This window comes from Poecile atricapillus, chromosome 6 (genome assembly GCF_030490865.1).
Source record: "Poecile atricapillus isolate bPoeAtr1 chromosome 6, bPoeAtr1.hap1, whole genome shotgun sequence".
Lineage (NCBI taxonomy): Eukaryota > Metazoa > Chordata > Aves > Passeriformes > Paridae > Poecile > Poecile atricapillus.
In genome coordinates this window covers 3,665,959-3,678,402 of record NC_081254.1, presented here as the reverse complement: position 1 = coordinate 3,678,402, position 12,444 = coordinate 3,665,959, and the positions used below count along the sequence as shown (strand labels likewise).

Here is a 12,444-nt window from a genome sequence, read left to right as displayed (position 1 = left end):
GACACCTCTAGAGCACTTCTGAGGCACTGGACACAGATCCTGTCTGAACCTGTGAGTGGAGCTGCTGTCAGTGGTCTGTTCACGTTCACCCTGCGTGGATGTGTGCGTACATCACACGTGTCTGGGCACACACACTGAGCTGCATGTCCATTTCTACATGTGTGAACATCTGTGAGCTCCCAGGAGCTGTCAGTGCAAGACTTCAGACACACAGTGTGTACAGACACATCTAAAATATATGTATTCATGGCTGCTTTAATAGATACACCATTATTACTAACATATTAAGGTGTATTGTATATAAATAGCTGTACAAAAAGCTGTAGTCCTGGTTTAACCCCAGCTGACAACTGAGTACAGTGCAGCTGCTTGGTCACCTACTCCTGGAACTGGAAGAAAAGGAAACCTCATGGGCTGTTCTAAGAAGTTTAATAATTTATAATATAATAGTAGTAGTAGTAGTATTGATGCTGGAAGGGAGGGGGAGAGAGGACTGAGAGCAGAGAGTGCCCAGCCTGTCCCTGAACAGCAGTTGGCCCATTCCAGGTGAGTTCCCCATGCTGGACATGAACACTCCATGGAGCTGCTTTGGGGAGCTGGGATCTCCTGTCCTGGCCGTGCCCCAGGTGGGTGGCTGGGACACTGCAGGGTCCCTGTGCAGCAGCAGCTTCCCCAGCACAGGATTGCTGTGGCCAGGCTGGCTGTGCTGGCTCCTGACTGAGCTGCCTGAAGCACGGGGGCAGCACTGGGAGCTGCTCCAGGTAAGCTGTGGGAACACAGGCACTGGCACTGGCACACAGCTCTGCTGCTCTGGGCAGCTGCTTGGTCCCGGCTTAGTAAGGACAGACTTGTCCGGCTCCAGAACGTTTTCTTGTCCCCCTGTGCAGAGTTAGAGTCCACTTTCACTGTACCTTCCTTCTCTGCTCCCCACCCACAACACTGCCTGTTCTAGCCTCTGCAAATCTGCAGCTTGAAGGTGAATTTTGGTTTTGCATTTAATTTTTATTTATAGCTGTTTTAAATAAGACAATTTTGAGTTACTTCTCACCATGAAATGCAGAGTGTTTGAGCTGGAAGGTGTGCTTACAGCTGGTGGATTTTTGGGTCAGTAGATGGCTCAGTGTCCCCCCAGACAAGCCCAGCAGGAGCAGGGTGACTGAGCAGCCTCGGGGAGCTGCAGTGGCACGTGAGCACACCTGCAGCCTCCTCTGCAGCCTGGCTGCATCACTCTAGGGCTGTGCAACACCTGCACAGGTGTGCAGGAGATGGCAGAGGGCACACCTGAGGCTTTTCTTCCTTTGTGGCTGCCTTTCAGGGGTAGGGCAGCACAGGACAGTCACTGTTCCCACACCCTCACGTGCTCTGTCTCCTCCCTTCACTCATCATTTCCATGCTCAGTGCTTTTCTGCTGTACTGGCCAGGAAACAACACAGTCTGTGTCTCCCTCAGTTCCACATAACAGAGAATTTCTATTTTGCATCTATACAGTTATGATTTAATTTGTGGAAAAAATAGATGAAGTGTCTGGATTTCCTATTCCTGATCTTGACACATTTTTCCAGCACTGGACAGCAGCTCCTTTCAAGATTTTATCTATTACAGACTAAAATTCAACCTGTCACTGATAGGTTCCAGAAAACGATGAGATAGCAAAGCCAAAGATGAGTAAGGGTCATAAATTCTTGCTGGTTTTAGGACAGGGAATCCACTTTCACTGAGATATTTCTTTTAGGAAAAAATGAGGTTTCAGCTGTATTACTACAGCAGTTCCAGACTAGAAACATGCACAAATGAGTGTGAGGAAGAAGTATTCCTGAACCATTAGTGGTGATAATTTGTGTCCTCTCAGAGCTGCTGGGAACTGTGACATCATTGAGGTTATTGAAGCTTTTAGTGAATTCACTGCAGCTCCTTGCCTTTGTCCTGGCTCAGAGCCTGCACACAGCTGACACCCAGGGCCACTGACCCCTGGGATTTGTTCTGTGCATCTCAAGGACCCTGCTTACTTACAGGTGCTGCTGGGATTGTAGCTGCAGCTTCACCTTACATTGTAAGCGTTAAAACCAGGAAAACCCACACAAAAACCCACACACAAATGAAAAGATGGACCAAGCAGCCCTTCCAGTTGTGGTGAACACCGTGGCAAGTATTGCTAGATAGGTGTCACACTTAGAAAAAAGAGGCTCTTCCTTTATCCCTCCTATTACAGATATTCTTACAGTGATCCTCTCATGCCTTGCATGGCTAGAGGGTTTTCAACTTCTGGAACCTTTTTTGGCTGTGCAGAGTTATCCTTTGAAAGCTCTTCTCTCATCATTGTGGTTCTTTTTACCTCAAAGGTATTTTCAAATTCCTTTTCTCAGCTGTGATTTTGCCAGGTTTCCTATGTCCTGCGCTCCTGGGGTCTTAAAATGAAGTTTACATCACTCTGGGCTACCAAATAACTGTTCTCTGAATTTGGGCCAGACTGGGTAAGCCTTTCAGGAATGAGGTTCCCAGAGCAGAATGTGTTTGCCAGCAGTGCCTTCCTGAGCAGCATTCAGACTTTTTCGTGGAGTATCTCACATGTTGCCTTTTGCTAACAGCTAAGTTATGTAGAATTTCTGTTATGTGGAAGAAAGGATCTGTGTGTTTTTCACAGCTCCCTGTTGCTGTGTTTGAAGGGAAGGGAGAGTGGGGTACCACGAGCAGAACTCAGCTGTATTTCAGTCCAGTCACAGGCACTTCTGGGATGGCTCAGAGTAACAACAGTGAAAACCCTCATGGTTACAGCATCAGCAGTAACCTGTGCACGTGAATCTCAAGTGCATTATAAATTCATTATCAGGGAACATTTCCTTTTGTCACAAGTTTTCTGGTTTTTGTTCCTTCTGACAGAAGAATTTGCTACTTAATGTGACCTGGAAGCCCTAAGACAAGGAAGGCAGGGAGTACATCAGCCTGGTTTGAAATGTTGCAGTTGTTTTGCACCCATGAGGATCCCAGGCAGGCAGGCAGGTGCTGAGTGGGGTCACTCAGAGCCCTGTTTGTCACAGCTAATTACAGTGATCAGGAAAGCACCGTGTAAATGATCCCTTGGGGATTGAGCTGCTTATTCCTGTCTGTGCACAGCACACCTTCCTGGTAGGGGGGGTGCTTATCCCCAGCACTGATCCCTGTGAAGACGCGTGTGGATTCTGTAGAGAAATGCTCTGGCCTTTGCTGGCAAACAGATGAAGTGAGAGCAAACCAAACCCAGAGTGGTCTGTGGCCAGGAGCTCCTGTGCAACTGCTGTGGCTTTTTCACCTGCATGCTGATTGCTGATTTCAGTCTGGTTTGAAACACCACATCACTGTAACTGCTCAAGATGTTTGGGTGTTGTGGTGGACACTGCATCTCTGTGGTGCAGGTCAGTTGTGAAATACCACTGCATCTCTGGGGTGCAGGTCAGTTGTGATGCTGCTCTTACAGAACACCCCTGCCCATGGGATGTGTGGGGAAATGCTGTCAGAATGTGATGGGCTCTGCAGTCAGGGTGTGCAGCAATGAACTGGTAACCAGCAGCTGCCTGTGGGCTGCTGAAACTCAGAACCTCCTGATTGTCCTTCTGCTGCAGCCTCGTGTTTGGTGACACTGGTGAGCAAGAGCTGCTTGTAGCAGCTGCTGCTGAGCAGCTGTGGAATATTCATTGTCTCTGAACTTCTGTAATGGGATAGGGCACTATGTAGGTACCCTGTACACCTTTCTCTTGAGATTTTCTGGCCACAGGGATAAAATCAAAGTGTAACCAAGGGAAGAAAAAAATGGAGGAGGACGAATCTCATTCCAGGAATGCACACCCTCTTGGTGTTAGGAATTCTGATGCTCTAAGGGATTGCATTGTATTGGACTTGAAGTATAATTTATTATTTAAATTAAATAAACAGTGAGTATTCCAGCTTTCTAAACACTGAGCTACCATTATAGAAATAGTTATTTACATTATATTAAAGCAGTGCTTATTAAGGAAGAAATAAAGACATATTTTAGGGCAGTTTTCCAGAATGTGCTAGCATTTTGAAAACATCACACATAGCACGTCAAGGAAGTGCTCTGGTTTTGTTGTAATCTGTGGTCAAATACAGGAAACAGTAATGGATGTAGCAGAATGTGAGGTAAGGACTGATGTTAAGTCATTATAATTAATTTGAAATTGTAGACTCTGAGCTTTCTCATTCACTGTCACCTTTCACTAAGTCTAAAGCATGAACTTGCTTAACCAAACATTTTTGCATAGCCATGAAGAACAGCAGCCACACCCTTCGAACAGGTGCTGACGCTTCAGCAAAGCCAGGAGCTGAAATATTTTTGGAGTTAAGTGGAGTTGGTGATTTTTCTGGCTCCTGGTAGGTTTTGGATTTAAATCCACTGAGCACAATTCAGTGAAAGCACAGGTGATTGTTGGCAGTGTGCAGTTGGTGGGGATGTATTGTGCTTTTTCAGTCTTAGCAGACTCTTAGCAGAGTTTCCTGTGGAAAGGAAGGGGTGTATTTATCATGGAGGTACCACACCTGGGCCAAACCCAGGGCTGCAAACCTGCAGGGATCTCCTGCTCCTTTACCACTCTTACTCTGTGTGGCTGGGGGAGCACAGCAGGGGCTCCCATCCCCCTTAGGATCCCTTTATTCTGCCAGAGCAATGAAAAATCAGCCTTGGGAGAAATTCATACCCAGCCTTTTGTGGCTGGCCTGGTACCCACAGAGCAACACTGCGCTCCAAGTATTTGGGGGGAAAAACAGGTTTGAAAGATTATTTATTTGTGTAATATAAATCTGTATTGTTAAAAATACTGAAATCAGTGAGTTTCCCATAATCCATTCTAATTCTGCTGCTCCCACTGCTAGAGAAGAGCTGTAGATTGAGTTCAATACGCTTTGGATGGAACATAAAAACCCCCACAGGTCGTATGACAAGATAAAACCTGAGATATAGATGTTAACATGCCTGTGCAGGGATGGTTACAGTGCACACAAAATCTGTTTGGACTGCCCTCATCACTGTTAATGGAGGTATTTTCTTAGAGATCATCTGAGGAATTGAAGTAATGACTCCATCCACTAAAGGATGTGTTTAGAAATGCTGCTCAGGCAAGCACAACCATGTTAAATACAGGGTGCACATGGGGAATTTTAGGCTTAATCTGAGCTTCCAACTCCAGCATTAAAAACCTTCCCAAGAGGAATGACCTTTGCAGCCTGATACAGCTGCACTGAAAAGCAAAGCTCCCACAGCCTGCAACTGGAATACTCCTGAGTGAAGTTTTAATGTGATTCCTGAGAGATCATTTTCAGTCAGCAGTTACTGAAATGCTTTATTTATTGTTCTTTTCAGTGCCCAGACCAGTCATGCAAACAGGATTTACTGGCTTACCTAGAACAGATCAAGCTGTACTCACATCAGCTCAAAATCTGCAGCCAGGTTAAAGCAGAAATCCAGAACCTTGGTGGAGAACTCATCATGTCTGCAGTAAGTAGAAAAATGGCATCAAACACTCTGTTAGACTGTGTTACATTTGAGTTGGGTGTGCCTGTGCTTGCTGCCTGTTCCAGTCACTCCAAATCCTGTTTCCTCTTCTAACACCCGCGAGACTCTGTGAAAGTGGAGCGCAAGACTTGTGGCTTTAAAGGAATAACACTCCCTTTTTCTTTCTAACACTCCCCTTTTCTTTCTGAGTTCTCAAAGCACACTGTGGTACTGCTGTTACTCTGAAGGAGCTGGGTTTGAAGAACGGGAATCCACTTGAAAATGTGCTGCATTGGCTTATGCAGCTGCAATATGCTTCTGTGTGTCTGAACACAAGGAAAACATGGCAGGGGTAGAGTTCCAAGCCAGGATAAAAATGCTGTGGGGCACCCAACAGGTCTGCAGCAATAAATAAAGGAACAGCAAGGTGGTGTTTCCCAAGAGGGGCACATGGGTGACGGATCCTGTGGGGTTTGTGCTGTAACCTTCGTGTGTTAGAAACGGGCTCAGACTGCATGGGTGGAGAAACAAAGCTGAGCCCTTTATTACACCAAAAAGAAGAAAAACAGCAACAGAAGAGTGGGGATCAGGCTGGACCCTGTGACACCAATGCTGGACACTCTCCCTTAGATCAGACCCCAAGTGAAGCCCCACCCCCTCTCTTAGAGACCCTTCCCCTTGTCCATGACTGGTCCATTAGCACGGTGCACTCCAGACCAGTCATTCTCCCAGGGCATCGAGTGATTGGTTGTCTTCTTCACCAATGGACGTTTCTGGTGCAGACATCATCCCAGAGGCCATGTTCTGGAATGTTCTTTTAACTTGCAGGACCTTTCTTACCACCACACAGTACCTGACCAGCCCTGGACCATCCCCATCTCCACCTGACTACGTCCCACACCAATCACAGCCCTCACCCACTTCCCTTAGAAACCCATGGGAACCCTAACTCCCTAACAACAAACATTAACTATGGGCTAGAAACACTTTATAGTAAATAACAATTAACTTGTAACACAACATTAACAATAAATTCAACATGTTACATCAATAAGTTTCCTTCAAACCCATGGGTGAGGGATCCCATGAAGCACACACGGAAACTTCAGCAGGTGATGGATCCCAGTCAGAGTGCAGCAATGGCAGCAGTGTGAGGCACTGCTGTGTGTGAGGTAACAGCTTTATCTCTATCACCAGCCAGCTGTGCACATCTGTCTCTGGGCATCCTGCTCCAGAGCTGTCTATGGATCTGTACCGAGCTCCACCCAGCTCTGCCTGGCTCCATCTCCCTCCATCTGCACCCATCTCCATCAATTATCCACTTACACCCACCTCAGGTTATCTGGCTCTCTTTGTGTCTGTCTGTCTGTACCTGTACCTTTCTCTTTACATGGCTCTGTCCCTACAGCTCTCTGTATTTACCTGTACCTGTCAGTACCTGTGCTTCTCCCCATGTGTGTCTATCCAGCTGTAGCTGTCTGCCTGTCTTTTCCTCCCAGCACTAAGCTGTACCTGTCCATAACAAACTGTCCCTGGCAGGGTGTAGCTCTACCTGTCTAAACCTGTCTCTACATTTAGCTGTATTTAGCTACACCTCTCTGTCTGCACACACCTGTACCTGTATATCTATCGCTATCATTAGTTACCTGTACATGTCTCTGTCCAGCTACACCTGTCCTCATGTGTATCACCCTCTCTGTACAGTGTCAGTATCTGACACAACCCCTCTCAAAGATCTGGCTCCATCACTGCCACTGTCTCTGTCAGAATCTGCCAAAATCTAACAGGATCAGCTGAAATGGTGCAGGATCTGTCGGGATCTACCTGTACCTGGCACTGTGTGTACCTGTCAAAGGAGTCTGTCTTTATCTGTCAGTGCCTGGCACTGCCCATCTCTACCTGTCCAAATGTGTCACCTCTCTCCATCCATCCAGAGCTGTCAGTCTCTCTACCTGGCCCTGTCTGTCCCTCCCTGCACCTGTCTCTACCCACACCTTGCTCTAGAGCTGTCTTCTCTACCCATCAGTATCTCCACCTATCTATTTCTGCCTCATAATTCTCACTAAAATATTATTAAATGTTATATGGTTTATAAACTGACCAGAAATTAAACCTTTGTTGCTGAGGTGAGATTTGAAACATTTCTATAAGGATACTTGTGCTGGCTATTCAAATGGTAATTTAGACACCACCTCTGGAACACACAGTTCATTTTAATTTAATGTATAATTTCCGAAGCAAATGCTTGTTGTCATTTGGGCTGCACATTAGCAAAGTTTCTCTTCCTTACCTGTTTCCTTTCACAAGCAGTTCTGTGACTGCTGTGGGTTACAATAAAGCCAAATGGTGGAACCCAGTTTGGTTCTTGCCCTTTCTGCCTCCTGCTGTAGAATACTCACATTCTTTACCTTCTCTGTTGTGTCACTCCTGTCAACAGTCCATAATCCACCTAGTGCAAAAATTTTAATTTCTAAAAATGAACCCCCAAATTTACCTTCATTGATAGTTCCAAAAAGATGACTGCAGGTCCTAACCTTGCTTCAAGGGAGGAGGGTGAGAATTTGTCCTTTATGCATCCAGAAACTTGAAAAAGACAACTGCACGTTCAGGTAAATGCTCAACCACTCCTAGTTCAATACACAGTTAGGTGGGGGCTTAGTTTGGGAGTCAGTGGAAATGAAGAATGTGCTTAGAGGCCTGAAAAGCCTTGGGATGTTCTGTGAAATCAAGATGAGACTCTGCAAGGTTGCTCCTCTCTTAACTGATCTTGGAACACAGTCATTGTTGGAGCATTTTCTTTTTTTGTTTTTTTAATAATATGGGTGCTACATAGAAAAAAAACCCAAGAGACTCACCTTTCTAACTCACCTTTTAAAGACAGTAGAGACACAGTTGGTTGGTGTCAGTGGTTATGAAAAATTTCTAGAAACTTGGAAAAAAAAGTTTCCCTGGTCACTGTCTTGGGAAGGGGAGGCTTTGACTGACTGTGCTCAGCTGCTCCCTGCAATTAAAACTGTCCTCATGTGAGACTGCAGCCCAACCACCCAGTGATGGCCTTTTGTATTAATTTAACTGTAAGTTTGAATTGCTTCCATTTCAGAAGAATAGCAGAATTTACATTGTACAGATAAATTTCTCTCTCTTGAGGGAGAGGAATGCACTAGTGGTATAAAATGGCTGGTTACTGGATTGCTTTCCTTAAAAGCTGGAGCAAGTTCCAGCTTTGAAAGAGCATGTGGGGGATTCAGGAATTCATCTCATGCCTAGGTTAGCTGGCCTTGGAAAAAAGTGACAAAGCCAAGTTCTCTGTGAGAAAGCAGAGGGGTTCTTCTCCCCCTTCCCACCTTCTCCCTCCCCAGAAGACAGTATTAGAACTCCATCACAAAATACAGGAGCCAGAACTGTAGCTGGAATAGGATTATATTTTATTTTCTCCCAGTCCTGATCTTCTCTGAGTGAGAATCAGAAAAGGAGTCAGCAAGATGATTAAGAAGAAAAAAGAGGCCCAGCCCTTGCAGATAGAAAAGGGTTTTATTGTACATTAAGAGAAAAATTTGTGACTCTCCAAAGAACTGAAACTAAATGGATCCAGTGGTTAGCAAAGACCTGCTACAGGAGAGGAAATCCACCAGCAGGAGCACTAGGAAATAATAATCAAATACTCACAGGTTCCTCCATGGTTTGCTCCCTCCTGCACTCGTGTGTGTGCCAGGAATGCCCTCCCTGGGCATCCACCCCTCCCCTGGCTCCTCACAGTCCCTCCCTCATCTCCCTCCCCCTGCAGGAGCTGGGACAGGCTCTGGAGCAGAAGAGCTGAGGGGAGAGCTCCTCTCCTGTGAGAAATGACACATCTCCACATTCACACAGATCACCACCAACTTCCACAGGACAAATCCACTTGCAGAAACAAAAGGAGAATGAGCAGTGCCTGCTGGAATCCACACATCAAAGCACTGTTCTGAGATGGCTCTTACAGCCACCCCACACCTCCCTTCTCCAAGCCCTAGGACTGTGCACAACGATCTTGGATTTAACTCACCTTCAAGGAAAACTCCTTCTCACAAGGTTCATTAAAAAATAACCCAACCAGCCTGTCTTGAAGCAGAAATTGAGAGGAAGGGAGGGAGGGATGAAGAGCAGAGGATGTAGTGTCCCATATTTGCAGATGTGTAAAAGGAAGAGCTGTCTCCCTGAAGCAGAGCAGTTGTGGATGATGCTGTGCTGGAGCAGCTGCAGGAGGCTGAGCTGGTGGTGCAGCTGAGCCCTGGATGGTGCCATGGCACAAGGGGCACTGTGGGTTCCTGCCTGCACTGGGGCAGGTGCTGCTGCAGGCCAGCACGCTCCCCCTGGCACTGCAAGGCAACAAAGAGCCTTATGCACATGAGAAACGGTGCTGAAATGCATGAACACAGCTCAATCCTCCTCAGCTGTTTCAGATTTGTGTGCCCTGTGCCCCTGTCTGCCCTGCCTGCAAGGTTCCTTACCTGCTGCTCACACCCAGCTCTGTCATTAGTGGAGGTTAATTAGGCCCTGGGGCAGCTGGGATGCTTTGTGCCCTTCCCAGCTGACAGCTCTTCCCTCTGCTCTCCTCTGCAGTGGCTTTTGGATTTCAGCCCCCACACTCTGTCAGTTTGCCTTCTCACTGTCCAGCCCCAAGCTCCAGTGCTTTATTTCCAGCCAGCCCCCATTATGGAGGCTGGAAGGGGTCCTGTACAGAGAAAGAGAGGAGGAGATGTGGATCATCACCTCCTCCATTCACTGCACTTTTGTTATTTTCACTCATTGAAAATTCTTGCTCACTATTTAACCAGTCCCATGGCATACAGTGAGTAGTGCTGCTTGTAATCTGCACAAGTCCAAATGGGGAGGATTCACTGAGTCTTCATTAGGAGTGATTAAATAGGAAATGGACATTTATTTCTGTGAATTAAACTGGTGCCTCTTCAGGCACAAAATAACGGGGTGAGTTTGCAGTATGCAGATGGACAGTAATTACATTCACTCAGCAGATTAGCTGCTACCTCACAAGCACTGCACCTTACCTTGCCACCTTGCTCTTTGTCCAGCAGTGGCTTTAGAGAGAACTGTATCACAGCACAGAAAATGGACATATCTTACCTACTAATATTGCACTCCATGGGTTTTCCCAGGCAATTCTGGTTTGTGCTATGCAGAGTTGTTATTATCATCTTTTCTTCAATATTGTACTTGGCACGTGAGACAAAGCTTTTTGGCCTTGTAAGGGAAGAGGAAGCTCTCAGGAGTCCCAGAATTTGCTAAGTGGCACAAAGTGCCCCCCAGCAGTTACCCCAGCCTCACCTGTGCACTGAGGGATATTTCACTCTGCTGCACCTGCAGATATCTCTTTATCTTCAGCTCTTGTCCCTGCTATCTCAGGAGCCAGACTTTACCTTAAACACTGACATCAGCCGCTTCTGTGCCAAATGGAGGTGTTTTAATGTGTCCAACTCCATTCTTCAGGGATGGACTGAAGTATCTGTTTCCTTTCCTGAGTTCCCAGGCCTGATAAATCACAGGTTCCAGCAGGACACTGCAATGAATGAGTTCCAGCTTTGAAGGCTGAAGCCCAGGTGAACACAGAGGCAAAGGTGTAAAAACACAAGGGAGGGTGTGTGCCCCCAGGCCTTTGGCTGTCACTGTCCCAGTCCCTGGGTATGCTCACCCCAGGGAACAGCCCCACGCCTTCCCCACACTGCAGGGGCTTCAGCTGCTGCTGAGGAGCTGCTCCCTTGGCAGGGCAGGAGATGGGAGCAGTGCATTTCAGCTCCTCTCTGCTTTCCTGGCTGTGCTTTCCCCCTGCTAGAGGAGAGAGATGGGCTCAAGAGCCTTGCTGTGGCCCCAGCAGGACTGGAGGGAGGGAACAAAGGGCTAAAAGCAGCAAGTTGGGAATCACAGTGGAACAGGGGCTGCCCTGACAGCCCACTCGAGTCACCACAGGTACCTGCTCTGTTCCTCTGCGTCCAGTGCTGCTGTCCTGCTCTCACTGCTGGGTGGGCTTTGCTGGAACAGCATCCCACATCCCTTCAGATCCACAGTGGCTGCTCTGCCAGAGCCCCCGAGCACAGCTCCTGCTCCACATCCCCTCTCCTGGCTCTGTTTGTCCCTGGCACTTCCTGAGAGCTCTTAGTTCAGCCTGTTTGAATGGATGGATGGATGGGGAGGTTCCTTACAGGGCCTCACAGCATGCATGAAATGCCTTACCTTAGTGTTTGACTCTGAAAGTGCTGAACTGCCCCATTTCTAAAAGCTGACATTAACCCCAAGAGCTGACACAAGATTTTATCTGCTGAGAGTTGGCAGAAGTGCTTCACTCTGGGTTTTTTATTATATCAAGTACCACTGTACCTTTCTTGCTTTTGCCTAGCACACAGTGGCAGGTGTGTGGATATAGAAACCCAGGCCTTTGGAAGCAAAGCCAGGGACAGATTTTCCTGTCAATCACTTACAGAGAGCTCAGTTACTATTGCTTTCTAAACTGCATCTACTGAGAAAAACTGATTGAAAGGAGCAGGAAGTGTTTCTGGTAATGTATGCTAAAGGACACCTAACTTTTCCTAGTAATAATTGCTCCTGTAATTAGCAAAACCAGGATGTGTCTCCCAGCTCTTAGCCTCAGTGTATGTACAAGATTATTGCAACAAACACTCAATTTCTTCCTCAACAGCAAGGAAAGGATTTATATTAAGCCACTGTTCTCATTTCTCAAGGGCCTGTTTTTTTAAAAAAAATTCCTTTTTTTAAAATCCTCCCTGGAAGTGGAAGCAGCAGTAGTGGGGAGGGACTGAGGCACCCGCCTGGCTGAGCATCTGCTCCATCATGGTGCTGCACAGGAACAGTTTCACAGCCCTTAATGGAACTTGTTTATCATTTAACTTGGACACCGGCCTGGGCTAATTATAGAACTCAGTTTCAGTTCTTTGAATCCTGCTTAGCCTGAAGCA

General features: G+C 46.8%; 1 protein-coding gene across 2 annotated transcripts in view; it reads left to right on the top strand.

The window, feature by feature from the left end:
- Positions 1–12,444, top strand: part of CTNNA3 (catenin alpha 3) — a 397,084-nt gene that overhangs the window by 379,481 nt on the left and 5,159 nt on the right. For both annotated transcript variants that reach the window (XM_058841820.1, XM_058841819.1), the window contains exon 17: positions 5,351–5,485. In XM_058841820.1, coding sequence (XP_058697803.1) covers positions 5,351–5,485 — 135 coding nt within the window. The remainder of the gene's footprint in view (positions 1–5,350; positions 5,486–12,444) is intronic.